Raw genomic sequence first — 27,957 nt, forward strand, 5'->3', positions numbered from 1 at the left:
TGTGGATGGACACTCCCTTGGCTTGTCCCACAGGAACTCTCCCCCTGGGCCCTATCTCACCGTCTCCAGGGAGCCTGCCAGTGTTGAGCAGGGGCTGTGGAGACCGAACGAGCCTGCCCTCTGCCCCGCCTCTGACTTGTGTGGGCCTCGTACCTTCCCACCTGTAAGCTGGGGGTGGAGTTGGCCGAAGGCTGCGCGGTGCTGGAAGGTGATGGCTTACCTACAGGGCTGGGTACCAGGGATTGAGTCGCCTGGGGGGGGGGGGTCTCCCTGCCCGCTTGCGGAGTCCCCTGGGGGTGGGCGTGTGTCTTGGGGTGGCCCAGAGGGTCTCATTGGTACGGTCTGTAATTAGAGTCCCCTTGGGGCCTCCGGGGATGGATGAGGAACTAGAACACGGACACAAGCGCGCTCAGAGAACTTGGCTCCGTTCAAGTTTTATTGGACCCCTTTCAGCCTGGAGGTGGCTCCGGCGGGCTACCGCCCGCCCTCCCCAGCTCTGTCCAGTTGCCCAAGGGAAGGGAAGGGAAGGGAAGGGTGGGCAGAGAGAGGGGGCTGGAGACAGATCATCAGCCCTGCCCCTGCCCCTGCGGGAGGTCCCTCCCTGTCTCCAGAGCCGCCCCGGGGCCTCCGGTCCTGCCGCCCCGCAAATCCAAGCCACAGGGCCCCGGGAGCAGGCCCGCGAGGCCGGTCTTCGGCTGGCTATGTGGCTGGCGCGTGCCCGTTGGCCAGCCGCCCGGCCGCCCGGCTCCGAGGACCGTCGGTGGGGGCCGCCCCGTTCTTCAGCGGCAGGGACTCCTGGGCCACGTCCCCATCGCTCGAGTCGGCCTCCTCCACGTCGCTGCGGACGTCCTTCTCCATCTGGGGGGAGGAGGGGCGGGGCGGGGCGTGAGGGCGGGGCTCCGGGGAGGCGCCCGCGAGCCGCCCCCCTGCCCGGCCCTACCTGGCCTTTCTTCGTAAAGCTGTAGATCATGCGGAGGATGAGGCAGGACCAGAACACGTGCAGCAGCTGCAGCATCATGAGAAGGCCGTTGAAGAAGTAGTAGCCGAAGAAGGGGCCCGAGCTGGCAATGGACTCGTAGTATGTGGTGTAGAGGATCCTGCGGCAGGTGAGGAGGGGGGAGAGGTGGGGCTTCACCAGGCACCGGGCACCACCCCCGTGCCCCCGGCCCTGGGGACCGCTCGGTCTCGGGCGACCTTCTTGGCTCCAGAACCTTCCGTGGCTCCCCACTGCCCCCCCGAGTAATACCTAGGCCCTCCGGGCATTTAAGTGCCCCTTCTCGCCCGGTTGTGTTAAGCTGTGAGAACGCACAGCTTGCCCGCCGGCCATTCAGGCCCACGAGCTGCAAACTCCGGACGGGGAGCTCTCTCTCTGGAGCCCCAGGCTGGTGCACCCGCTGCGTCCTCCAGGACACTTCCGGGGACCCCACAGGTCCCTCGAACCGGCCCACCCAAAGCTCAGCTCCTGCTCCTCAAGCAACAGCTCTGAGCTCATTCCCGTTTTACGACCCTCGGGGGACCCCGGGCCCACCCACCTCTGTCACCTGCACCGCACCCTCCAGGCGCCCCCCAGCTGCTGCTCAGGTCTCCCACCGGCCGGTCCCCAGCAGCTACCAGGGGGCGCCTGTGAGCCTGAGTCAGGTCTGTCCCTCTCCCACCCGCAGCCCTCCAGGGCTCTCTGCTCATTGGGGTAAAAGCCCAAGTCCTCCCCGTGACCCCCAAGATCCTGTGCCACCTGCCCTGTCCCCTCCTCCCTTGTTCACTCAGCTCCAGCCACACGGGTCTCCTCGCTGTGCCTCCAACACACCAGGCCTGGTCCTGCCCTAGGGCCTTTGCACATGCCGTGCCTGGACCAGTCTTCCCCTACGATCAGTGTGCTTCTCTCCCTCCAGTCTCTCCGAATCTCGTCAGTGACCAGCTACCTATACACTTCCTGTGCCTTCCTGACCTCATTTTCTCTTTAGCACATCACTCCCTCAGGCTTTGCATTTTACCTGTTTGCTTTATTTCTTCTATTCCCCTGCCCACCCCCAGTGTCAGCTCCACGTGAGCAGAGATCTTCGTGTTGTTCCCTCTGCCAGGAGAGGCTCAGCAAATAGACTGGGGAGACTTTAGTGAGCAGGTGCCCAACCCTGCCCCCTACTCCATGTTCTGGGCACGTGCGAGAATGACCGCGCCCAGTTTTCTGTCTCTCCTGCCACTGGGCCTTTGCATATGCTGCGTCCAGTCCCAGGGACACCGTTACTGGCCCTCCCCTGAAAGCCTCCAGGCCAACACCCCCAGCTCCCTGGGTGAGGGAACCGAGGGTGAGGCAGGCCTGGATCTCAGGCACTCCCCTCTCAGCCGGCACGAGGGCAGACTCACTGCGTAGGGAAGAGCACGAGGCGAGTGTAGAAGAAGACCAAGGAGAAGACGATGAAGAGGGTATCGCATGCTTTCCGCCAACGCGTGTAATTGAATATCTTACAGGCCTGGGAGGGGGGCAACGGAGAGAATCGGACTCAGGCACAGGGGGGGCACAATGGTGCCACCACGATGGTGGGCACAGGGGAAGTAGGTGGGGAGGGGAAAGGGCGGGGCCTCCTCTCCAGGAGCCGTCTAGAAAGCTAAAGTGGGTGCAGCCAAGAATCCTTTATCCAGCAAGGCTGTCATTCAAAAATAGGAGGAGACAGAGAGTTTCCCAGACAAACAAAAACTAAGGGAGTTTGCAACCACTAAACTAGCCCTGCAAGAAATTTTAAGGGGGCCTCTGAGGGGAGAAAAGACGAGAGAAAAAAAAAAGGACCAAAAGCAACAAAGACTAACTCTGCAGGCAACACGATGGCAGCAGATTCATATCTTTCAGTACTCGCTCTAAACGTCAATGGACTCAATGATCCAATCACAAGACAGAGGGTAACAGAATGGATAAGAAAACAAGATCCATCTATATGCTGTTTACAAGAGACCCACTTTAGACCTAAAGACACCTTCAGATTGAAAGTAAGGGGACGGAGAACCATCTATCATGCTAACGGTCGCCAAAAGAAAGCCGGAGTAGCCATACTTAGACAATCTAGACTTTAAAGACTGTAACAAAAGATGAAGAAGGGCATTATATCATAATTAAGGGGTCTATCCACCAAGAATACATAACAATTGTAGACATTTATGTGCCAAATGTGGAACACCCAGATATATAAATCAATTAATCACAAACATAAAACTCATTGATAATAATACCATAATAGTGGGGGGCTTCAACACCCCACTTACAGCAATGGACAGATCATTTAATCAAAAAACCAACAACAAGGAAACAAAGGCTTTGAATGACACACTGGACCAGAGGGACTTAACAGATATACTCAGAATGTTTCATCCTAGAGCAGCAGAATATACATTCTTCTCCAGTGCACACGGAACGTTCTCCAGAATAGATCACATACTGGGACACAGATCAGCCCTCAACAAGTACAAAAAGATTGAGATCATGCTGTGCATATTTTCAGACCACAACGGTATGAAACTCAAAATCAACCACAAGAGAAAATGTGGAAAGATAACAAATACTTGGAGATTAAAGACCATCCTACTACAGAATGAATGGGCTAACCGAAAAGTTAAAGAGGAACTTAAAAACACGGAAGCCAATGAAAATGCCCAGAACCAGCCCAAAACCTCTGGGACGCAGCAAAGGCGGTCATAAGAGGGAAGTATATAGAAATCCAGGCCTTCCTAAAGAAGGAAGGAAGGTCTCAGATACACAAGCTAACCTTAACACCTTAAAGAGCTGGAAAAAGAACAGCAAATAAAACCCCAAACCAGCAGAAGACAGGAAATAATAAAGGTTAGAGCAGAAATCAATGCTATCAAAAAAAAACCAAACAAACAAAAAACAAACAAACAAACATTAGAACAGATCAATGAAACTAGGAGCTGGTTCTTGGAAAGAATTAACAAAACTGATAAACCCCTAGCCAGTTTGATCAAAAAGGAAAGGACCCAAATAAATAAAATCAAGAATGAAAGAGGAGAGAGCACAACCAACACAGCAGAAATAAAAACAATAATAGGAGAATATTATGAGCAATTATACGCCAATAAAATGGGCAACCTGGAAGAAATGGGGAAATTCCTAGAAACATATACACTACCAAAACGGAAACAGGAAGAAATAGAAAATTTGAACAGACCCATAGCCAGTAAGGAAATTGAATTAGTAATCAAAAATCTCCCCAAAAAACAGAGTCCAGGGCCAGATGGCTTTCCAGAGGAATTCTACCAAACATTTAAGGAAGAGTTAACACCTATTCTCTTGAAGCTGTTCCAAAAAATAAAAATGGAAGGAGAACTTCCAAACTCTTTCTATGAGGCCAGCATTACCTTGATTCCAAAACCAGACAGAGACCCCACTAAAAAGGAGAACTATAGGCCAGTTTCCCTGATGAACATGGATGCAAAAATCCTCAACAAGATACTGGCCAACCGAATCCAACAATACATTCAAAGAATTATTCACCACGACCAAGCAGTAATTATACCTGGGATGCAGGGCTGGTTCAATATCCACAAAACAATCAATGTGATTCATCACATCAATCAAAGAAAGGGCAAGAACCACATGATCCTCTCAATAGATGCAGAGAAAGAATTTGACAAAATACGGCATCTTTCTTCATAAAAACCCTCAAGAAGGTGGGGATAGAAGGATCATACCTCGAGATCATAAAAGCCATATATGAGAGAACAACTGCTAATATCACCCTCAATGGGGAAAAACTGAGAGCTTTTCCCCTAAGGTCAGGAACAAGACAGGGATGTCCACTCTCGCCACTGTTATTCAACATAGTATTGGAAGTCTTAGCCTCAGCAATCAGACAGCACAAAGAAATAAAAGGCATCCAAATTGGCCAGGAGGAGGTCAAACTTTCACTCTTTGCAGATGACGTGATACTCTATATGGAAAACCCAAAAGATTCCACCAAAAAACTGCTAGAACTGACCCATGAGTTCAGCAAAGTCGCAGGATATAAAATCAATGCACAGAAATCGGTTGCATTCCTATACACCAATAATGAAGCAACAGAAAGAGAAATCAAGGAATTGATCCCATTTACCATTGCACAAAAACCGTAAAATACCCAGGAATAAATCTAACCAAAGAGGTGAAAAAGCTACACACTGAAAACTATAGAAAGGTTATGAAAGAAATTGAAGACGACACAAAAAAATGGAAAAATATTCCATGCTCCTGGATAGGAAGAACAAATATTGTTAAAATGTCAATACTACCCAAAGCAATCTACATACTCAATGCAATACCTATCAAAATAACACCAGCATTCTTCAGAGCTAGGACAATCCTAAAATGTGTATGGAACCAGAAAAGACCCCGAATAGCCAAAGCAATCCAGAAAAAGAAAACCAAAGCTGGAGGCACCACAATCCCGGACTTCAAGATGTATTATAAAGCTGTAATCATCAACACAGTATGGTACTGGCACAAAAACAGACACTCAGATCCATGGGACACAACAGAGAACCCAGAAATGGACCCACAAACGTATGGCCAACTAGCCTTTGACAAAGCAGGAAAGAATATCCAATGGAATAAAGACAGTCTCTTCAGCAAGTGGTGATGGGAAAACTGGACAACAGCATGCGGAAAAATGAACCTGGACCACTTTCTTACACCATATCCAAAAATAAACTCAAGATGGATGAAAGACCTAAATCTAAGACAGGAAGCCATCAAAATTCTCGAGGAGAAAGCAGGCAAAAACATCTTTGACCTCACCACAGCAACTTCTTAGTCAACACGTCTCCGGAGGCAAGGGAAACAAAAGCAAAAATGAACTACTGGGACCTCATCAAAATAAAAAGCTTCTGCACAGTGAAGGAAACAGCAAAACTAAAAGGCAACCGACGGAATGGGAGAAGATATTTGCAAACGACATAGCAGATAAAGAGTTAGATCCAAAATCTATAAAGAACTTATCAAACTCAACACCCCGAAAACAAATAATCCAGTAAAGAAATGGGCAAAAGACATGAATAGACACTTCTCCAAAGAAGACATCCAGATGGCCAACCAACACATGAAAAAACGCTCAACATCACTCGTCATCAGGGAAATACAAAGCAAAACCACAATGAGATACCACCTCACACCCATCAGAATGGCTAACATGAACAACTCAGGCAACAACAGATGTTGAGAGGATGCGGAAAGAGAGATCTGTTTTGCATTGTTGGTGGGAACGCAAGCTGGTGCAGCCACTCTGGAAAACAGTCTGGAGGTTCCTCAAAAAATTAAAAGTAGAACTACCCTAGGACCCAGCACTTGCACTACTAGGCATCTGTCCAGGGGATACAGGTGTGCTGTTTTGAAGGGGCACATGCAATCCAACATGTGCTATCAACAATCGCTAAAGTATGGAAAGAGCCCATATGTCCATCGACAGATGAATGGATAGAGAAGATGTGGTATGTACACACAATGGAGTATTACTCGACAATCAAGAAGAATGAAATCTTGCCATTTGCAACTACATGGATGGAACTAGAAGGTATTATGCTAAGCGAAATTAGAGAAAGACAAATATAGGACCTCACTCATATGAGGACTTTAAGACACAGAACAGATGAATACAAGGGAAGGGAAGCAAAAATAATATAAAAACACGGAGGGGGACAAAAGGTAAGAGACTCTTAAATATGGAGAACAAACAGAGGGTTACTGGAGGGGTTGTGGGAGGGGGACGGGCTAAATGGGTACTAAGGAATCTACTCCTGAAATTATTGTTGCACCATATGCTAACTAACTTGGATGTAAATTTAAAAATAAAAAAAAATTGGGGCGCCTGGGTGGCTCAGTCGGTTATGCATCCGACTTTGGCTCAGGTCACGATCTCACAGCTCGAGACTTTGTGCTGACAGCTCAGAGCCTGGAGCCTGCTTTGGATTCTGTGTCTCCCTCCCTCTCTGCCCCTAACCCACTCACATTCTGTCTCAAAAATAAACATTAAAAAAAAATTTTTTTTAATAAAAAAAAAATGTAAAAAGAAAGGTAAAGTGTGTGTTTCTGGGAGCGTGAGGAGCTTCAGGTCCCAGGAAGCCAGGAGGGGGCGTGGCCTCATGGGGCGTGGCCTCATCTCCCAGGAAGGCAGGGCGAGGGCGGGGCGAGGGCGGGGCGAGGGCGGGGCGGGGCCAGGCCAGGCCCACCTCCAGGAGGTAGTCCGAGGCGTCGTGCAGCAGCAGCACCAGAGAGCCGATGCGCAGCAGGTTTGCGCTGTAGGAGAAGACGATCAGGGTGATGGTCACGAAGTGGTGTGCCACCTGCTCCTTGAAATCCTGCGGGAGATGGTGGGTCACTGCAGGGAGGAGGTTGGGTGGCAGGGCCCCCCCCCCCACCGGGCTGGGAGCATCTGTACCTCGTGGACTCTGGGCCTCCGGCCTGAGGCCACCAGGGGGTTTCCGGGTGTGGGGTGAGGCCATCCCTCCGGTTGGAGACTGGGTCACAACTCCCCCAGGGCATCACTGCCCAGTCAGATTCTGGGCCTCACCTTGCGCTTGACATCCAAGTGCAGCGTGATCAGCAGTGAGATGTAGAAACTCAGCTCCAGGAGGTACCAATAGTACAGGCCCGGTTTCAGGGGCTGCGGCGGGGCGGGGCAAGGTTAGCCGTGGGGAGTCGAGGCTCCCATGGGGCAGGGGCCTCCCCGTTCGCTCAAAACCAGGACCTCTGGATCCAAATGACTGGGGAAGGTGGGGGCGGTCAAGGGCAGGGGGTCTGTGGCGGCTCCTGCTCCAGGGTTCCTGGCTTCTGGCCCCTACCCACTCCACAGGGGAGGCGGAAATACTGTGGCCCTCAGGGGTGTCGTGTGATGTCCAGGTTTGGCTCCCCCCCTGTGGCTACAGGGGCTCTGACCACCCCCGCCCTCCCACCGGCCTGGGAGCCCCGCCCACCACTCACCTGATCTGGGTAATTGTCCCAGCACATCACCGGTGTCCACAGCCATGACTCCTGCAGGGACCCGGGAGTCTGAAGCTGCCCAAAGGTCAGAGCCCAGCCCTCTACTCCCCAGGTGCGCCCTCCCCTGGGCTGCTCTCACGCTAGACCGAGGGTTGTCGGCTGCACACCCCCGGCTCCCCGCGCACAGCATGTCCTCAGCAGGCACCTGAGTGATCTGCCAGGACCCCTCCCAGCCCTCTCCCCTTCTCTGTGCCTTTGCGCACTTCCCTCCTCTGCCCGAACCCCTCCACGGCCCCCAGCCCAGGCCCTGGGCACAGCAAGTGCTTGTGGGATCGATGGGGGTGGGGGGGCAGGGAAAAGGGCAGGTGCACTCACGTGGTAGAGGACGGAGAGGCCACCGAAGAAGGAGCACAGGTAGAAGACAAACCTCCAGCTGCAGATGGCGAGGGAGCCCATGAGGCAGCCGCCAGGGGAGCAGACCCCTCGCCGGCACCCCAGCCCCCCCCTCCCCCCGCAGCCCCACCCCGGGCTTACCTGGCCTCACAGAACTTCTTGCTCAGGCAGGGCCGGTCTTGGTTCCGGCGTCTCCGGAACCAGCGCCGGGTCTGTTGCAGCGTGAGGCCACACTGGGCAGCGAGGAAGGCCATCTGGGGCTGGGGAGGGGCGACAGGGGTCACAGAGGTGGCCCTCCTGCCCCTGTCCCAGGACAGGTGAGACCCAGCTGCGTCCCCCCCCCCTTCCCCTGCTGCCCCAGGCCTTGCCTGTGGGCCTGTCTACCTATGCACGCGGGGAGTAGGGGGGTTCACAGCGTGGGGTCCCCCCAAAGAGGCCATATAAAAAGCAGTCCTGCTCACAGGACAGGCAGGTGGCTGACGGGGCTGGGGCAGCCCCCTCCTAGAGGTTTTCCTGGAACACTCAGGTCTTATCCCCACCCCAGGGAGGCAGTTGAGACCTTGCCTCCCACCCCTACCTTCAGAGGGAGGTGGACAAGGGAGGAAGAATCCCAAGGCCCTGAGCCACACCCACCGGATGGGCACAGGGGAGGTCACAGGCCTGCTCTGGTCTCCCCCACCCCCAGAGCAGTCCAGCCTTCTGTTCCTCACCAGCTCAGCAGAGACCTGGTCTCCCCACCTCCGTCCCAGGATGTGCCCACTGGGCAGCTGGGATGGCTGGTGGGGTGGGGAGAGGGGCACTGGGCTTTCCCTGTTGACGACTGGGTGTCATCCCAACCCCTGGGGCCCCATCCGCAAGGCAGCCGTGCAGGCCGATGGGGGGGGGGCGTCAGGGGGCTCTCACCTCCTTGGGTTTACACCCCTCTGTGAGGAAGTATTTCTCCAGAGTGGCATTTGACTTTGCTGGCCTCCTGGCCTGATCTCGCACACCCAGCCACCGGCTCAGGGGCAGGCCGATAAATCTGGGTGCAGGGGAGACAGAGCCGGTCAATCCAGGTGGGGAAACTGAGGCTCCGAGGGGCCAGGTCACACGCTGGAACCCTGGAGGGGTAGGCTGGCCGCCGTACTGGACCAAACCTAGGAAGGGCAGCTGGATGGGTGGGTCTTCAGGATGGGGACGCGAAGGTTAACTTTTGGGGCACTCGGCCAGCGGCACTCAGTCCCAAACAGGAACGAGGGTCCCCCGCACTGCCTGTCTCACGGTGGTCTGGGTCCTTGTCTGTGCCCCGTCAGGCTGGGGTTCCCCACAGGCAGGAGCGGGTCTGCTCCCACTCAGGTGGCCCTTCTCCCAGCGGGGTCACGTGCAGGAGCCCGGATCTCCGGGCAATCCCCACACTTTCCACTAGAGGGCCCCTGAGGCCAGGGGTCAGGACGGAATTTCCTACCCACCATCCAAAACCCGCCTCGGTCTGGGAGAACTGAGCTCAGTGCAGCCCAGCAAGAACTCATTCCAGACTCTGTCATGACCGGGGAGTGGGGGAGAAGGGGACTGTCATTTATTGAGTACTTACAATCTGCCAAGCATAGGCACGAATCCACATTAGGTCCTGGCTCATTTCACTCTACTGTCAAAGTCCCCATTGCCCTGATGAGTAAACCGAGGCTCAGAGAGGTCAGAGGTATGGCCAAGGTTACACAGCGGGTGAGCAGCAGACTGGCCCAGGATTTACTTTAGCGATGGCGAAAACGTCCGCCTTCAACCCTGGAAAAGCTACCCACTCACGCTGGTCTTTGAAAGGATAACTCTAGGATGGGATACACCCATACCTCTAAGGAGGCCATCAGTTAAATATACAACTCCCCCCACTCCAGGCTCCAGTAGTGAACCTGGGCATAGTCTTGCGCCCTCCCCACCCTGTGGGAAAGATGAGGACTCACCCTTCAAAGCCTGGCTGAATTGGGCCTCTTAGAATCCCTCAGGCAAAGCCTTAGTCCCAGACGACCTACCCACTGTGTGACCACAGGCCAGTGCCTCAACTTCTCTGTGCCTCAATTTCCTACTCTGTACAATGGGGATAATAACAGTACCACCTCATGGGGTTGCACAGGGGGCTGAGTTAAGACACATAAGCTGCTTCGGGCAATGGTGGGCACAGAGTAGGTGCTCCAGGGGTATCTGTTAAATAAATACAACCTCAGTGTGTGTATTCCCGGGTCCCCGGTGTCCCGCCTGTATCACGTGAGCCCAGACACGGGGAAGCTCCTTGGGGGTGGGAGAGACAAGGCAAGAGGTAGAGTGTTCTCATTTCCCGGTGGTCAGGGCAGGACAAAGCCAGGGACTCAAAGTGGGGGCGGAAGGGAGTTATGGGCTCTATGGGGGGGGAGCAGAAGGGCATGGTGGGGGTCTCCCGGAACCCAGCCTTGAAGGAACTGCAGAAGAGTGAGGGAGAAGGCCAGGTGGGTGCATAGAAGGTGGCGGGCCCGCGAAGGGCGCCTGGGGAGGGACGTTAAGGGGGAGGGGGAACCTCAGAGGGGGTGGGTGGCTGATCACGGAGGGGACTGTCCGGCAGGAAGGGGGCCTGGCAAGGCAGGTCTGAATCAGCTGTGACTACAGTGTTGGGCCACGTGGAAAGCGTGGGGCACCTGGGGCAGAGGGAAGGGGCCCTGGGAGAGCTGCCCGTGCCCAGGAGACAGCCAGGCAGGGAAAGGCAGGGAACCCCAGTGTGAAGGAGGGTCTGGGTCCCATGAGACACGACTGAAGATCTACAGGGTTTGGCACCCGGCTTGCTGGGAACCGGGGCAGGGGGGCAGGGAACCAGGCTGCAAGGGGGAGGGGAGAAGGGGGGAGGGATTTGGGCACAAACGGGGAAGCCAGAGTGCCCAGCTCCTTCCTTTGGCAGAGGGAGGAGGGAAGGTGTTAGGAGCCGGGAGGGAGGGGAGGGGAGGGGGAGGGGGTGTAGGAGGGATGATGGGGGGTGAGAGGGATGTGGGGGGCTGATGGAAGGATGGTAGGGGCAGGGTGGGGGAGGTGGGGGAGGGCTGGTGAGGTGGAGGGTCACTTGGCCCACAGGAGAGGGGCAGGAGGGAGCGGGCGAGAGTTTCTTTGCCCCCGGGGCCTCTTCAGGCCTGTCTTTGGTCAGCAAAGCAAGAACGCGTCCTCCAGGGCCTCCGCCCATTTTCCAAAGACGCTGGCACGCGGGACCCGAGCTGCAGCCCGTGTGGCGGGAAACCAGCCACCGGAGGCTGGAAGGGTGCGGGCGCGAGGGGCTGGGGACAAGACGGGGCTGGGAGAGGCACGCGGGCTCAGAGCCAGGCTCCGTCCAGGACACATTAGGATGAAACCCCGCAGGGCGTCTGGCCGGGGTGATCACGTCGCGCGTGCACGCACGCGCGCGCGCGCACACACGCACACACACACACACACACACACACACGTGAGCGACCCCGGCACTCACCTCTCGAAGGTGAAGCGCATGGCCACCAGGGCCAGTGCCAGGGGCAGGGCTGCCAACACGTCCCGGGGGTGGGGGTACACCAGGCCATCTCGGTCCTCCAGGGCAACCCACGAGCTGTTGGGCGGTAACCATAACTTCTCCTGCCAAAACCACTCGTTGAAGCTGGACCACATCCTGTGGACACGGGGTCCGGTGAAAAGGAGCTCGGCCCGCAGGACCCACGGGTGGGGCAGGAGGGTCCGCCACCCGCCCTCGCCTCCCCCCCACCAGCGCCCGGCAGCCTCGGGCTGTGTGTCCTCAGGCAAATGACCGGCCCTCTCTGAATCTCAAGTTCACTGGGCAAACAGGGACAGTAACCCACCTGTCGGCCCAGCCCGATGAGACACACAAAGTGCTTAGCCCGGTGCCTACTGACCCTTCAGACACAGCTCCTGAAAACAGCTAGTATTTTGCACTTTACAGATGCGAAAACAGGTGGCCAGTGGTCAAGGGACTGGCTGACGGGGGTCATCAACTCGAGTTCTCCGATGTCCAGAACAGCTTTCCGTCGCTGTGGGACAGTCCCTCCAGTGCAGCCCAGGACGACAAGGGAAATCCGCGATTCCCTTCCTGACCGCCCGCCCTTCCAGGTGTGAATGTCGCTGTCTCGCTTGCTACGTGACTGCGGTTGGGCAAGAGGGTCCCCTGCATGACCCTGTGTGCCACGGAAGTGGAGCCTCCTTCCGCCAAGAAAGCTTTCCAGTGGCCGTCTGGATGAGTTTGAGCAGCTGTGACCTTTCCTGAGATCCATCTATCGATCGATCGATCGATCAATCTACCTAACTACCTACCTACCTTTTAAAGTTTTAAGTAATCTCTACACCCAACATGGGGCTTGAACTCACAACCCCCTGAGATCAAGAGTCACATGCTCTTTTGACTCAGCCAGCCAGGCGCCCCACCCCTTCCCAAGATCTTGAGACAACTGTCCAGACCCCCACACTGGTCCCCACTTAGGGTGTTCATCCTTAACGGCCATCTGTCCATCTGCCTTCTTCCCTGCCATTCATTCACTGTCCATCCATCTGTCCATCCATCCATCCACCCACCAATCCACCAACCAGTTATCCTTCCATCCATCCGTCCATCCGTCCGTCCGCCTGCCCAGCTGTCCCTCTACCCATCTATCCCTCTACCTGTCAGCCCATCCATCCATCTGCCTGCCCAGCTGCCCATCCGTCTGTCCATCCATCCACGAGGTGTTCTCTGATCAACTTATACATGCCAGCATGGGGCTAGGTGATGAGGATACAGCAGGGAAAAAAGGAGACACATTCCTGTCCTCATGGAGCTCAGAGCCCAGCAGGGACAGCAGCCAATGCACAAGTAAACATTCATGAATGAGGTAACACGGTGTGATGGAACCTGGCAGGAAATACACAGGTGGCCATGGCTTTAAATGAGGTGGCCAATGAAGGTCTAATGAGATACCCTCTGACGTGAAACCCAGAGGTGAGGAGGGCCTCGGTTTATGCAGAAGAGGGTACTGGTGGTCGGGAGGGGCTTTCAGAGGCACAAGCAGCAGGTGCAAAGGCCCTGAGGCAGGACGGAGCTCAGAGTGTTGAGGGAACAGCAAGAGACCCCTGTGGCTGGAGCAGGGTGAGTGAGGGGGAGAGAGGAAGGAGGGAAGGCCAGGGAGGGGGGACAGGGGCAGGTCACCCAGGGCCCACGGGCTTCAGGGAGGAATTTGGATGATTTCCAACATTTACGATTAAACATTTCAAACCTACAGAAAAACCGAAAGAATTTACCGTGAACACCCGTAACCCACCACCAGATGCTACCACCCACATTTTGTCCCATTTGCTCTGTTGCACATCTGCTGGTGCATCCGTCCGCCCCTCCATCCGCCCCCCTCGCCCCCTGCCCCCCTGCCATCAGGCCATTTACTCTTCTGGATGCACTTTAAAATCAGCAGCAGACGTCAAGCCATATCACCCCTACATATTTCAGCATGCAGATCCTTAGCAAGAGTTTAATATTTGCTTATGGTTTTTTTTTTTTTTTCATTCAAGGTAAAATTTACTAGAGCAAAATGCATCAATCTTCCGCGTAGAGTCGCCTCTGGCAAATACAGGTACCTGTGTCATGCAGCCTCCTGTCCCGCCACAAAGCTCTCGTGCGTCTTCCCCCCTTCCCGGTCAATCTCCATATCCCCCGTCCAAAGGTAACCTCTGTTGGGGCTCGAGTGGGATCCCTGGGTCACGGGGCAGTCGCCTGTTTCACTTCATAAGCAACTGCCAAACTGTTTTCTGGGGTGGCTGGACCATTTTCCACCCCCGCCCGTGGAGTCTGGGGGTTCTGTGGCCCTTGGTTTTATTTTAGATACAATGACAAGCTGTGGGGTACTGGCGCCCGTGTGGGAAGTGGCCTTCTGGAGGCCGGAAGGGGGTGATGTCCACCGGAAGGAGGTGGAGAGGAGGGGCGCAGGTTCCCAGAGACTTTTTTTTTTAATGTTTATTTATGTATTCATTTTTAAAGTAATCTCCACGCCCAACGCGGGGCCCTGGAACTCACGACCCTGAGATCAAGAGTCGCACGCTCTACCTGCTGAACCGCCAGCCAGGCGCCCCCCTCGAGAGACACTGGAGGTCAGCGGTCTGAGACGGGGGCTTGTGGTGCTGAAATCAAGGTTGGGCAGGGCCGCATTCCTTCTGGAGGTGGAGAGAACCCATTCCTGCCTTTTCTGGCTTCTAGAGGCCACTGTACTCCCTGGAAGGCTGCGCCCTCTGTCTTCAAAGCCCACATCTCTCTCCCTGACCCTCCTGCCTCCCTCTATCAAAGACCCTTGGGGCGCCTGGGTGGCTCAGTCCCTTAAGCGACCGACTCGATTTCGGCTCAGGTCATGATCTCAGGGTTCACGAGACCAAGCCCCGCGTCGGGCTCTGCGTTAGGCATGGAGCCTGCTTGGGGTTCTCTCTCTCCCTCTCTCTCCGCCCCTCCCTCGCTTGTGCGTGCTCTCCTCAACGCCCCCTCCCCCTCCAAAAAAGACCCTTGGAATGACACTGGGTCACCAGGGAATCCAGGGTCACCCCATCTCAAGGTCAGCTGATTAGCAACTTCAACTGTCCTTTGCCACACGAAGCTTCCAGGATTAGGGACGTGGGTATCTTAAGGGAGCAGTACTCTGCCTACCACAGTGCTGGACATCGACAAAGTGGCTGCTCTCTAGGGACAGTGACCAGAAGGGGGACGTGGGGTTGCCCAGTGTTGGCATGTTCTGTCTCCTGGTCCGAGTGCTGTTCAGGTTGAGAAAATTCACTGAGTTATGCATCTACAACGTGGGCCCTTTTCTCTCTGCAAATTAAAATGTTTGCATTTACTTTTTTATGTTTATTTATTTATTTTGAGAAAGAGGGAAGCAGAGAGAGAGGGAGAGAGAATCCCAAGCAGGCTCTGTGCTGTAGGAACAGAGACTGATGCGGGGCTCGATCTCACGAACCGCGAGATCATGACCTGAGCCGAAATCGAGAGTTGGACATTTAACCGACTGAGACACCCAGGCGCCCCTAAATGTTTTTTTAAAAACGTCTATAATTCTGGAGGCGCCTAGGTGGCTCAGTCGGTTAAGCGGCTGTTTCTGGCTCAGGTCATGATCTCACGGTTCATGGGTTCGAGCCCCACGTCGGGCTCTGTGCCGTCTGCACGGAGGCTGCTTGGGATACACTGTCCCCCTCTCTCTCTGCCCCTCCCCCGCTCGTTCGTTCATTCTCTCTCTCAAAAATAAATGGGTAAAAATAAATTAAATAAAAAGTCTATAATTCTGTTCTGTTTGTTGTTGTTGACGTTTTTAGTAGGCTCCACATCAAGCCAATGTGGGGCTTGAACTCACGACCCTGAGATCAAGACCTGAGCTGAGATCAAGAGTCAGATGCTTAACCGACTGAGCCACCCAGGCGCCCCGAGTCTACCCTTCTGATTCCGGTTCCAATGGGTGGGCTTCTCCCCACCACGGCCCCAGCTAGCTGTCCTACAACAACGCAACAACGGAGACGGCATCAGATCCCACAGGTCAAGGGCTCAGTCCTACAAGACCGTCCTCCCCCCACCCCCCCTTCAGACACCAGCTGGGCCTAAATTATTATTACCTGTGCTTCTGACCAACTGGCTATAAATCAGAGGTTCCCAGGACCCCCTCCTTGGGTTTGATTAATTTGCTAGAGCAGCTCGCAGAACGCCGAGAAACACGCTGATTAGATCACAGTTCTCGTGCAACAGGACACAACTCAGGAACAGCCAGATAGAAGGGATGTTGAGGGCAAGGCATGGGGAAGGGGCACCCATCTCCACATGTACCAACCCCCCCCCCCCCCCATTTCCATGCATTCGCCAACCAGGAAGCTCTCTGAACAACGCCCTTTGGGTTTTCATGGAGGCTTCGTTACAAAGGAGGCTGGATGAAATCATCATTCACTGGTGACTGAGTTCACCTGCAGGCCCTCTCCCCTCCCTGGAGGTGGGACCAGGGGGCACTGAAAGTTTTTACCTTGGGTTCACAGTTGCTACCTCTGGCAACCGGGGGCTTTCCCAAAGCCACCTTGTTAACATAACCAGAGACTGCTCGATCGGTCTTATCACAGGAAATTCTAAGGGTCTGGGAAGCTCTGTGCGAGACCAGGGACAAAGACCAAGCACCTATTTCTTATAAATCACAATAGGACAAGTCAAATGGAGAAAAAAGAAAAAGCCTCAGAGTCCGAGTCTCAGAGCCAGCAGGGCTGACGTTCAAGTCCACGGGGACGTGTGGAATAGCGCAGGGAGGGGCGGAGACAAAGGACCAGGTTGTGAGGCATCTGGCAATCAGCGAGGTGACTGATAATGGCAGTGCCACCAGTGGACACCCTGGCAGCAGCTTGACAAGCGGCCGAGGGTGTGCGACCGTGGCTAGCCTAGACCTACGAGACTCGGGCGTCCCAGACAGAACGGACAGATGGGTAGGTGGACGCAGGGACGTCTGCCCGGGCGGTTGAGCTCTCTAGGAGAGACCGTCTTCACTAACAGGCAAGGTTGGCTTGATCCCACACACCCACAGGGGCACAGGGACACGTGCCCAGGCCGGCATTCCCGCCTCCCAACCGGAGCCACACCCACTGCAGGGCATCTCCAACCCCCTCCTCACCCAGCGGACATCCCTCCCCCCTTCCCCCCCCCCCCAGCACAAAGGAAGCGAGCGGGGAGTCCCGGGAAAGCCCCCAGCCAGCCAGCCAGAGCTGAAGCCAGAACCCAGGAGTCCAGGCCCCCAATGCCACGTTCTTCCCCCACTCAAGGGCCACCCAGGTCAGGATCCAGCACAGCTGTGACGCGCGCAAGAGCCGTGATGAGCTTGGGAGGAGGAAGAGTACACACGGGCGATGGCATCTTCCAATCCGAGGCCTCGGCCGACGTCCCAGCTTCAAAGCCCACTGCCTGACGCTTCCTGCTCCCCCCACACCACAGGATTTCCCACAGCCAACTTCTACAACTGCTGTCCTCTGCCTAGAATGCCCGTCTAATAGTTATTGCCCTACGTTGGGTGCTGAGGACCCTGCATGGTGAGGGAACAGGCAAGGGCTCTGCCTCCACAGGGCTTACACCCCTTCCTTGTCTGTCTGGCAAACTCCTACGCATCCTTCAAAACCCAGTTCATTTGTCACTTCCTCCTGGAAGTACCCCCCGGTTGCCCCGACCTTGGATTCAGTTCAAGCACATTCCCCCAGCCCTGCTTCACTCACTGTGATACTGGGAGCTAGTCACAAAGTCTTTTTGGAACAGTGGGGGACGGAGAAGGAAGGAAGCGTGACCAGTCTGGAACTCCAGCACCCTCAGCTGAAGCAAGCCCAGGCAAACCTTTCTGGCCTCCACGTCAGAATGATCCACCCGGACCGCAGAGGTCTTAGCCCCGGAAGCCCTACCCTGTCTCTAAAGTGTCTGTCCCCTCCCACCCCTCCACCCTCTCGATAAAGAAGAGACACTGTGGCGTGAGAAGAGAACAGGGTCTGGAGCCCAGCAGACGGGCCAGAGTCCCAGCTGCAATGCAACCTCAGGCAGGCAACCAGGCTGCTCTGTGCCTCAGTTTCCCCATGTGTAAAATGGGATACCCACACGGCGTGGTGGGAACGACCCCTGGGGTAGAACGGGCACTACGTGTAACTGACTTCTGTATTAGCAACAGAGAGGGCAGCGTGGGATGAGGGGCAGTCTGGGCAGGAGGGGTGCTGGCCTGCAGCAGGTTCTGGATGGTTCTTCCCAGAACCTCCTCGGCCTCTGCAGCCTTCCCTTAAAGCTGCAGCTAATAAACTCAGGCTGGGCTTGGCCAGGGCCACGGAGAGGTCATCTGGAGACTCACCGAGTGGCTGGTCCAGCCCAACCAGGCTGAGCCTACATCCCCATCACCCCAGCCCTGCCCCCAGTCTCCCAGCAGGACTGCTGGGTCTTGAAGCCTCTCTGGCCTCGCTCCCAGCCCTGCCCCTGCCACCTGGGAGCCAGACTCTGATAATCCTTCTTAGTGGCTAAAAATATCCCCAGACCGGGAGAGATTAGGGCTTCGGGCTGATGCGGGGAGGGAGGATGAGCAGAGGGTCCCTGTCCCCGCTCAGAGGTCCGAATGAGCTTACGGCTCCCTGTTGGTCCCCAGAACCTCCAAACGCCCCAGCCCCAGCAGAGCAGGGCTGTGCACGTAGGTTTGTTTTGTTTTATTTTAAGTCCAGCTGGAAACGCAGGACTTGCCCGGGTTGTGAAAAAGGAAATCAATTCAGACTCCAGATGTCTGGGCCGCCCAGGGACGGACACACACATACACACAGACTCCCGGCCCCTGCAGCCTGGCCTACTGCCTGGGGTCACCTGACTCCGGCTGGAGGCCCAGGCAGGGAACACATGATGTGCTAAGCGGGGGTTGTTTGTAGATAACCGCAGCCGCCCCTGCCCTGGGCCCTGGCTGTCCCCTCCAGATAGCCCTGGTTCCTCTGCTCTGGGCCTCTCTGCTCAGAGGCCCTGCGCGGTGCGAATGACCAGAGGGGGAGCCAGTCCAGGAGTCACTACCGTGCCGTTCTCTGCAAAGACCCCGAGGAGGGCCCCAGGCCCAGGGCTCTGCCTCACCCCAGCCCCTGCTATGCAGACACACGTGTGCCCTCCGCACTCCGGCTCTGTTGACACACCCTCCCTCACCGCACTAACTCAACTTACTACGATGGCTGCTTGCCGGCCTTCTAATTCACCAAGCTCATTTCTGCCCCAGGGCTTTGCATGTGCTGTGTCCAACTCACCAAGCTCACTGTTGCCCCGGGGCCTTTGCACACACTGTCCCCTCACACAGCCCCGTGTCTGGCTCTGTCTCATTATTCATATCCCAGCTCACTCATCAGAGAAAACGTCTCAGATGGCTACCAAAGAAGCCTCTGTGTTACTCCGTCTCCATATCCTGTTCTGCTCCTTTAGTCTTCCTGTCCTATGTGAGCTCGTATTTACTAGTTTGCCCGTCTCACCTCAAGGCAGAAGACTCGTGAAGCCCAGAGTGTTGTTTTAGGCACCGCTGAATCCTGAGAATAGGGCCTGGTACAACGTTAGATGCCAACCGTTTGCTAAGTGGATGAATGAACGGGTGGTACAGAGACATGGACAGGTGGGTGGGCACGAGGGCTTTGGCACAGGTGGTCCGACTTTCTCGAGAAAGAAACCACCGGGGCACCTGGCTGGCTCCGTCGGGGGAACGTGCGGCTCTCGATCTCGGGGCTGTGAGTTCAAGCCCCACACTGGGTGCAGAGCCTCCTTAAAAAGAAACCATCTGCTTCGACAGGCAAGGTCAGCTTGATCCCCAGAACGCAGATCCACAGTCTCCCCATTTCCGGAACTGGGAAGCCCGGGCTCAGAGCAAGAAGCCACTGGTCATTCAGCCGGCCGGACCACCGACACTGGGGCCATGGGGGTCACTCTGCAGCTGCCTGGGGCTGGCCGTGGGCCACCCTGGTGGAATCCGCCCCCTCCTACGGCTCCGGGGAGCCCCCGCGCTATCCCACACCCAGACGCTGGGATGCCCAAGGGCTTTCCCCAGCGGTCCAGCCTCCGGGCCTTTGCATCAGCCGAGCCTTCAGTCTGAGATGCCTCCACCTGCTTTATTCAAGCATAGTCTGTGCCTTAACCTGGCAGTGGGTATGTATGTCTTCATCATACTACCCTTTAAGAACTATAGATGCATTTTACATGCCACTTCATCTACGATGTTTTAATGAGTGAAATTGAAGTAAGGTCTTTCATATCCTGAAATACAAATATTTTCTTCCACGTTCTTTTAATATTTATGTCATGTTTCTCAGACTTTGGAGTGTATCCGAAATTTACAAAGCACTTCTTTACAAACTCATCCTTTCGCTGTCTCCCCAGCGACTCAAAGTCAGTAGTTCTCAGAGGCAGATCAGAAGTCTGCAGTGTGGACAAGCGCCTCAGGCCCTCCATCTGTGCAGGGCCACCGGCAGGTGCTTCAAAGGACCAGGTCCTACCAGTGTTTCAAGACCTGGGTCAGATTCAATTTCTTCCTTAAGAACCCTTCTCTGCCCTTCCCACCCTCAGCAGAGCCCTGTCCCCATCCTGGCCCAGCCCCACCCTGCCCTGCCCCACCCCTGGGCCTTTCTTCAGAGATTTCTTCAGCCCTGGAACTTAGAAAGCTAGCTGGCTCTCAGTGTCCCCCTAGACCGTGAGAGCCAGGCCAGGGACAGACCTCTGGGGTCCCCAGCACCACCTAGCGTGGGGGTGTGTTGGGGGTGGGGTCAGTCTGGAAGGTTTCAAGACCAAGAAAGGAGAGGATCAGGTCTCTTGGGAGTTTAAGGGGCAGGGGCAGTGGGATCTGTCACCTGCACAGGAACTGATCAAGCGTACAGCTTGGGGGTGAGGGGAGCCCTCTTGGGCTATTACAATAAAAACACAAATACAGCTTTATTGAGGGACCCCTGACATGCAAAAAACTGCACATCTGAAGTGTGTGGTTTGACATGTTCTGATGTATGTACATATGCATGAAATCATTGCCCCAGTCAAGATAATGAACACATCCATCACTCCCCAGATGTCCCTGTGCCTTTTTGGAGTCTATCCCTCTCTCCCTTCCAGTGAAAACTTGCAATCCTGATGTCTAACAGTTGGAGATCAGAAGCCTCAGGGTTCCATATGATGAAATCTTTTTTTTTTAAAGTTTATTTTTAAAAAAAAAATTTTTTTTTTCAACGTTTATTTATTTTTGGGACAGAGAGAGACAGAGCATGAACGGGGGAGGGGCAGAGAGAGAGGGAGACACAGAATCGGAAACAGGCTCCAGGCTCCGAGCCATCAGCCCAGAGCCCGACGCGGGGCTCGAACTCCCGGACCGCGAGATCGTGACCTGGCTGAAGTCGGACGCTTAACCGACTGCGCCACCCAGGCGCCCCTAAAGTTTATTTTTAAGAGAGGGAGGGAGCGTGAGCAAGCGCGCACAAGTTGGGGGGGGTGCGCAGAGAGAGGAGACACAGAGTCCGAAGCAGGCTCCAGGCTCTGAGCTGTCAGCACAGAGCCTGACGCAGGACTCGAACCCATGAACTACGAGATCATGACCTGAACCAAAGTCGGATGCTGGATGCTTAATCAACTGAGCCATCTGGGTGCCCCACAATGAGATCTTACGTTATAATTTGAAAGGAGGAGGAAGACACAACACGGAGGGGCCCTGGGGACATTACATTCAGTTGAGCTAGCCAATCACAACAAGACAGATACTGTTCGATTCTGCTACAGGGGGTCCCTGTCCACAGAGTCCTGTCCACAGAGACAGGAAGTAGACGGTGGGAGGCGGGGGAGGGGGTGAGGAGTCGGTGTTTCATGGGGATAGAGTCTCAGTTTGGGGAGATGAGAAAGTTCTAGAGACAGATGGACAACAATATGAATATTTTAACAGTACTGAACTGTGTAAAATGGTCAAGATCAGGGGCGCCTGGGTGGCTCAGTCTGACTCTTGATGTCATCTGAGGTCATGATCTCACATTTCATGAGTTTGAGCCCCGCATCAGGCTCTGAGCTGACAGTGTGGAGCCTGCTTGGGATTCTCTCTCTGTCCTCCCTCCCTCCCTCTCAAAAATAAATAAACTTAAAAAAATTTTTTTTAATGTTTTATTTTATTTTTGAGACAGAGAGAGACAGATCGTGAGCAGGGGAGGGGCAGAGAGAGAGAGAGAGACACACACAGAATCCGAAGCAGGCTCCAGGCTCTGAGCTGTCAGCACAGAGCCCGAGCGGGGCTCAAACTCACAAACCGCGAGATCGCGACCTGAGCCGAAGGCGGATACTTAACCGACTGAGTCATCCAGGCGCCCCTAAATAAACCTTTTTTTTTTTTTTTTTAATGGTCAGGATGGTAATTTCTATGTTATGTGTATTTTACCACGGTTCACTTTTTTTTTTTTTTAATTTAAAAATTAACCAAAGGGACAAAAAGAGGAGGAAATGTTATGCTCTCGGACTTGGGGAGGGGGCAGTCAAGGAGTTGAAAAAAATAAAAGCAAAATGCAGGGGGCCACTGATGGCCTGATAAGTAATTTATGCAATGGAAAACCACCAGGAGAGCTCAGCTTCTGGGGGAGGCGGAGTTAGCCGCATCGGACCAGCCCCTCGGAGACAAGAAACTCTACCTCGCAGCTAAAACACCTCAGTGCTGCATTGATTGTCCAACGCACGGCAGCTACTAACAGCAGGGGGCTTTCTGAATTGCAATGAATGGAAATGAAATTTCAATTCAATTTCAAATTCAATGCCTCAGTTGCACCAGCGAAATGTCTATGCTCATTGGCCACATGTGGCTTGTGGCTACCCTAATAGGCAGTGCAGATAAGGAACATTTCCACAAGTCTGCTGGTGCTGCTCTAGCATGACCCAAAATAGGTAGCAGTTGGAGGGGAATCTATACCAGGGATAAGGGAACGGCCCAGGGCGCGTTTCCTTTTTTACTGTTATTCACTGGAAATAGAAGCCGGCTTGAAAAATGAGAAGACAGAACCCAGAAAGACGACAATAACTCAATGGGACAGGACACGCCAGGAAAGGAGAAAGCCAGAAAAAGGAAGTTCCAAATTCTACACAAAAATTCTGTGCAGTGGTTCAGGGCAGGCTCCAACCAGCCTAGCTAAGGCTAAAAGAAAGGAAGTGAGGGATGCCTGGGTGGGCTCAGGCAATTAAGTGTCTGACTCTTTTTTTTTTTTTTTTTTTAATGTTTATTTATTTTTGAGAGAGACAGAGACAGAGCGTAAGCGTGGGGGAGGTGCAGATAGAGAAGGAGACAGAATCTGAAGCAGGCTCCAGGGTCGGAGCTTGTCAGCCCAGAGCCTGATGCAGGGCTTGAACTCACGAACCGTGAGATCTGACCTGAGCCGAAGTCAGATGCTTAACCGACTGAGCCATCCAGGCATCCCAGTGTCTCACTCTTGATTTTGGCTCAGGCCATGAGATTGAGCCCTGCATCGGACTCCACGCTGAGTGTGGGACCTGCTTAGGATTCTCCCTCTCCCCCTGCCCCCCTGCTCATTCTCTCCCTCTCTCTCTCTGAAAAATAAATAAACCTAAAAAAAAGAAAGGAAGAAAGGAAGTGAGATCTCACCTGTCACCCACCATAAGGAAAACAGACTTTTAGAGCTTGAGTCCAGACAGGTTAATTGCCTGATAAAAAATGCATTTTTAAAAAAGCCGTGCTCTCCAGAGGAACACAACAGAATCCAGAGTCTCCCCAACACATCTTGACAATGTCCAGAATACAACACCAAATTACTTGACCCTTGAAGAAATAAGGAAACATGACCCATACTCAAAGCAGAAGGAAATTAATGGGGACTAACCTCTGAAGTGCCCCAGATGTTGGAATGAGCAGGTAAGGATTTGGAAGCAGCTATTATAAATCTATTCAAAGATGTGAAGAAAAAAATAGCTACTACTGAATAAGAAACCTCAGCAGAAAAGCAGAAACATGAACCAAACGTAACTTTTTTTTTTTTTTTTTAAGTAGCCTTCACACCCAGCATGGAGCCCAATGTGGGGGTTGAACTCACGACCCTGAGATCAAGACCTGAGCAGAGATCAAGAGTCAGACACTTAACTGACTGAGCCACCCAGCTGCCCCCTAAATGTAAATTCTAAAACTGAAATTACTTGAAATTAAAAAGTCACATGTGCGCTTGATTGCCTATCAAAGAAGATAAAAGAAAGAGTTAATAAATTTGAAGCTAGATAAATCCTAAACATCCAAACTGAAGAACAGAGAAGAAAAAACAAAGATGAAATAAAAATGTGCCATCTGGGGTCTCCTGGCTGGCTCAGTCGGCAGAGCGTGCAACTCTTGATCTCAGGGTCATGAGTTTGAGCCCCACGTTGGGTGTAGAGATCACTTAAAAATAAAATCTTAAAAAAAACAATGTGCCATCTGGAAATAGACAGTGGTGATGGCTGCAGGATGCTGTGAATGTACTCAATGCTACTAAGCTGCACACTTAACAGTGGTTAAAATGGTCAGTGTTACATTTTGTATATTTTACCACAATTGGAAAAAAAAAAAAAAGTAGAGTCTCAGTGACCTTTGGGACATTATCAGATCTAATTAGAGTCCCAAAAGGAGAAGGAAACAAGAACGGAGCCAGAAAAAATATTTAAAGAAATACGAAGAGACTTTTTATCTTCTCCCATGGCCACATATATGCAATTTAAGTCACAGAAATAGGCTATAAGGATTATATTCTTATATGTCTGTGTGTGTGTGTGTGTGTGTGTGTGTGTGTGTGTGTGTGTATACCCATAATCAGGAGAGTTATTATATCAGGAAGTCGGGGGAGGGAGGAGCTGGTCTGCTTGTTTTGGGATTCAGGGATTTTTTTACAAGGAATGTTTCAGGGTGACTTAAATTTTTTTTAATTGTGGTAGAAAACGTAGAACATAAAAATATACCATCCTATTTTTTTAACGTTTACTTTCGAAAGAGAGCGAGCGAGCGCATGGGGGAGGGACAGAGAGGGGAACAGAGGACCTGAAGCAGGCTCTGAGCTGTCAGCACAGAGCCCGACGCGGGGCTCGAACCCACGCACCGTGAGATCATGACCTGAGCCGAAGTCAGATGCTCAGCCGACTGAGCCGCCCAGGTGCCCCCATCCTTACTATTTTGAAGCGTTTAGCTCAGTGGTATTAAATACAGTCATATTGTTGGGCAACCATCAGCACCATTCATCACCGGGGTTTTGTCTTGCAAAACTGAAACTCTGTCCCCATTAAACACTAGCTCCCCACTCCTCCACCCCCAAACCCTGGTCACCCCTATTCTGCTTTGTTCCTATGGATTTGATGACTCTAGGGACCTCCCACAGGTGGAATCATACGATATTTGCCCTTGAATGACTAGCTTATTTCACTGAGCATAGGTCCCAAGGTCCATGTTGCAGCAGCTGTCAGAACGTCCTGCCTTTTAAGGCTGAGTAAGGTTCTAGGGTGTGTATATATTTTTAAAAAAAAATTTTTTTTTCAACGTTTATTTATTTTTGGGACAGAGAGAGACAGAGCATGAACGGGGGAGGGGCAGAGAGAGAGGGAGACACAGAATCGGAAACAGGCTCCAGGCTCCGAGCCATCAGCCCAGAGCCCGACGCGGGGCTCGAACTCCCGGACCGCGAGATCGTGACCTGGCTGAAGTCGGACGCTTAACCGACTGCGCCACCCAGGCGCCCCTAGGGTGTGTATATATTAAAGGTGACTTTTTAAATAGAAAATCACATGAGTACAGAAGGAACATAAAGGTTCCCACCGAAGGGGTGCTTGGCAGAGGAGATACGGGCTCAGAGGGGGCATTTCTAGCTGTCAGTACGCACCCCCCCACCTCAGCTGACCATTAAGAAACCGATTCCCAATCCAGGTCAGCCCCTTCAGCAATGCCAGAGAACTGTGGGTTCCAGGTTACACTCTGATGGCACCCCTTATTCACCCGATCTCGTCTAACACCTGCCTTACTTCTCCCACCAGCTGGCCGCTGGGCCCCTCTGCCGCTCCCTGGTGACAGCATACATGGGGCCAGGTTCAGGTAGGGCCAAGTAGCAGCAAAAGCCAGACTTCTTTTTGGGACAGCAGGCCTTGCCCATACACGTACCGGGGATTGCCCAACATGCCTGGGGTGCTGGTACCATGCCAGGTGTCACCCACAGAGGCTTGCCCCAGGGCAGGATCTGTGCCCTACCAAGTGTCCTACCTTCCTACGCTGGAAATGTTAGACATGCCCTGAGGAAGATGCTGTCAGGGTCCCCATTTCGTGGATAAGCTGAGTCTCAGAGACTCTGAGTCATCTACCTGGGGTCACACACTGGCAAACAGCTGGAGTTTGAACTCTCATCTACACCACTGGGCATCCCAGATGCACACGGGCTCACGGAACCTCAGCTCATCGGCGGCCACCCTGGCATTCTTGGAAAGCAGACCCTGTCTTCGTGCCTGTATGTCACTCTGTCTCCACCTCACTCCCGCCCACTCGGCCTAGGTCCCCAGGGACTCCCCCCACCTCCCTGGCCAAGCGCGGCCCGCGTGTCCATGACCTCTTACTGCGTATCCGACCCCTCGTCTGCCCCTCCCTCGGAGAACGGAGGCGTCCCGGCTCCCCTCCCCTCTGCTGTCCCGTCTCTAACCCATGCTGGGTTTCCTCCCCTCTGGCCCCAAATCCAGTCCTGGACCCCCATTGCATCTGCTGTTGCTGGAAGCTGTGATCAGCACGGCTGATCAGCACGGCTCCCAGGTCTCTCCCACAACAAACCTGCTAAGCCAAGACCCCCTGACTGCTCTCTCCCAGACGCATCACACTCAAGCCCTCCCCCACCCGGGTGTGCTCTCTTCCTCCCCAGGCTTCCTGGCCACGGTCCCACCTTCCACCCAGTCTTTGGGGACAGGAATCTGGGAGTTGTCCCGGAGCCCTCCACACACGCCCGGGTCACGGAGCCCCTGCGATAGCATCCATCTGCCCCGTGACTAGCAAGCGGGTCCCTTCCCACTCGCGTCCCACGGCCACGCCCTCATGTCTCATGTCAGTAACTGTGGCCTCCTCCCTGGGCTCCCCGCCTCTGGGTTTTGCTCAGGCCGCCCTTCCAACGTGCAAATCAGACTCTTGGCTTGAAATCCCACAAAAGTTCCTGCCCCCAGCACGTTGCCCACAGGTACGCCTCCGGATCTTTGCACGTGCTGTTCCCCCAGCCAGTGATGCCCTCCCTTCTGCCTGCCAAGGCCTCCTGGTTCTTCACGACTCTGCTCTCAGACACGTCCACCAGGAAGCCCTGCCCGGGGTCCCCAGGCTAGGTTAGGGAGCCCTCCCCTCCATCCTCCCCACAACCCCGGCCTCTCCCATCTGTGCATCAGGCACCCACCCGTCTCCTTCAGAAGGCGAGTTTTGTTTTTCAGTACATTTATCTTCAGAAGAAACTTCCCCTCCCTCCCCTGAAGAGAAAGCCAGCGTCAGTGTCCCATGCGGACAGGGACCATAAGACAACCAACAATGAAAACAAGACGACGTTCAGTCCTGGCCCGCCGGCACCTGATGCTGATGAGGCTGTCAGCCCAGGTCCAAGCCTTCCTCGTCAAGGGGAGGGTGGCAAGCGCCTGTCACCTGGGCCTTAAAGATCCAGTGGCAGCATGGGAGGCTCAGGCCTCGATGTCCGAAGGGAGTGATTCTGTGAACTCTCCTCCCTCGTGGGCTGTCCTTGGGATTTCGCAGGTGAGGAAAGTGCTGCCCAGGAGCTCATCGGTGGCTGGCATCTGGGAGGGGACAGGGGCGGGGGGGGGGGGCAACCTGATCTGGGAATCACCCACCTTGGCAGGAATTGGGGGACAACCAACCCAGCGGGGGGAGGGCACAAGAGCCCTTTGGGCAAACCTCCAGGTGTGGGACTCTGAGAAAGTGCCTTCTGAGCATAAAGAGGGGTGACGATGGGGAAGGGCAGGGCCTTAAGGGCTCTGGAGCCGCAGCACCCCCAGGCACCTCCTCCCCACTCTGACCTCCACGCACCTGTCCGGGTTCTGGGTCAGGTACTGGCAAACAGTGACTGCTGGGAGTCCACAGGCCTGGGCAGATCTGCTCCTGCCGGATGGTGTCAGGCGAGCGGTACCTCCTGTCCTC

At 54.2% G+C, this 27,957-nt stretch overlaps 1 protein-coding gene across 5 annotated transcripts in view; it reads right to left on the reverse strand.

The window, feature by feature from the left end:
* Nucleotides 1-409: 409 nt before the first annotated feature.
* The window catches only part of CERS4 (ceramide synthase 4), a 35,026-nt gene continuing 7,478 nt past the window's right edge, over nucleotides 410-27,957 (reverse strand). For 2 of the 5 annotated variants that reach the window (XM_030298712.1, XM_030298722.1), the window contains exons 2-11: nucleotides 11,802-11,975; nucleotides 9,251-9,368; nucleotides 8,489-8,607; nucleotides 8,330-8,387; nucleotides 7,955-8,005; nucleotides 7,545-7,637; nucleotides 7,204-7,332; nucleotides 2,362-2,468; nucleotides 941-1,097; nucleotides 700-858 (exon numbers count right to left, since the gene is read on the reverse strand). In XM_030298712.1, coding sequence (XP_030154572.1) covers nucleotides 700-858; nucleotides 941-1,097; nucleotides 2,362-2,468; nucleotides 7,204-7,332; nucleotides 7,545-7,637; nucleotides 7,955-8,005; nucleotides 8,330-8,387; nucleotides 8,489-8,607; nucleotides 9,251-9,368; nucleotides 11,802-11,974 — 1,164 coding nt within the window. In that variant the 5' untranslated portion in view covers nucleotide 11,975. Of the gene's footprint in view, nucleotides 859-940; nucleotides 1,098-2,361; nucleotides 2,469-7,203; nucleotides 7,333-7,544; nucleotides 7,638-7,954; nucleotides 8,006-8,329; nucleotides 8,388-8,488; nucleotides 8,608-9,250; nucleotides 9,369-9,917; nucleotides 9,992-11,801; nucleotides 11,976-27,957 lie in introns of those variants that run through there. The other 3 variants (XM_030298739.1, XM_030298730.1, XM_030298748.1) reach the window with 3 other exon arrangements.

Source organism: Lynx canadensis, chromosome A2 (assembly GCF_007474595.2).
Source record: "Lynx canadensis isolate LIC74 chromosome A2, mLynCan4.pri.v2, whole genome shotgun sequence".
NCBI classification, from domain to species: domain Eukaryota; kingdom Metazoa; phylum Chordata; class Mammalia; order Carnivora; family Felidae; genus Lynx; species Lynx canadensis.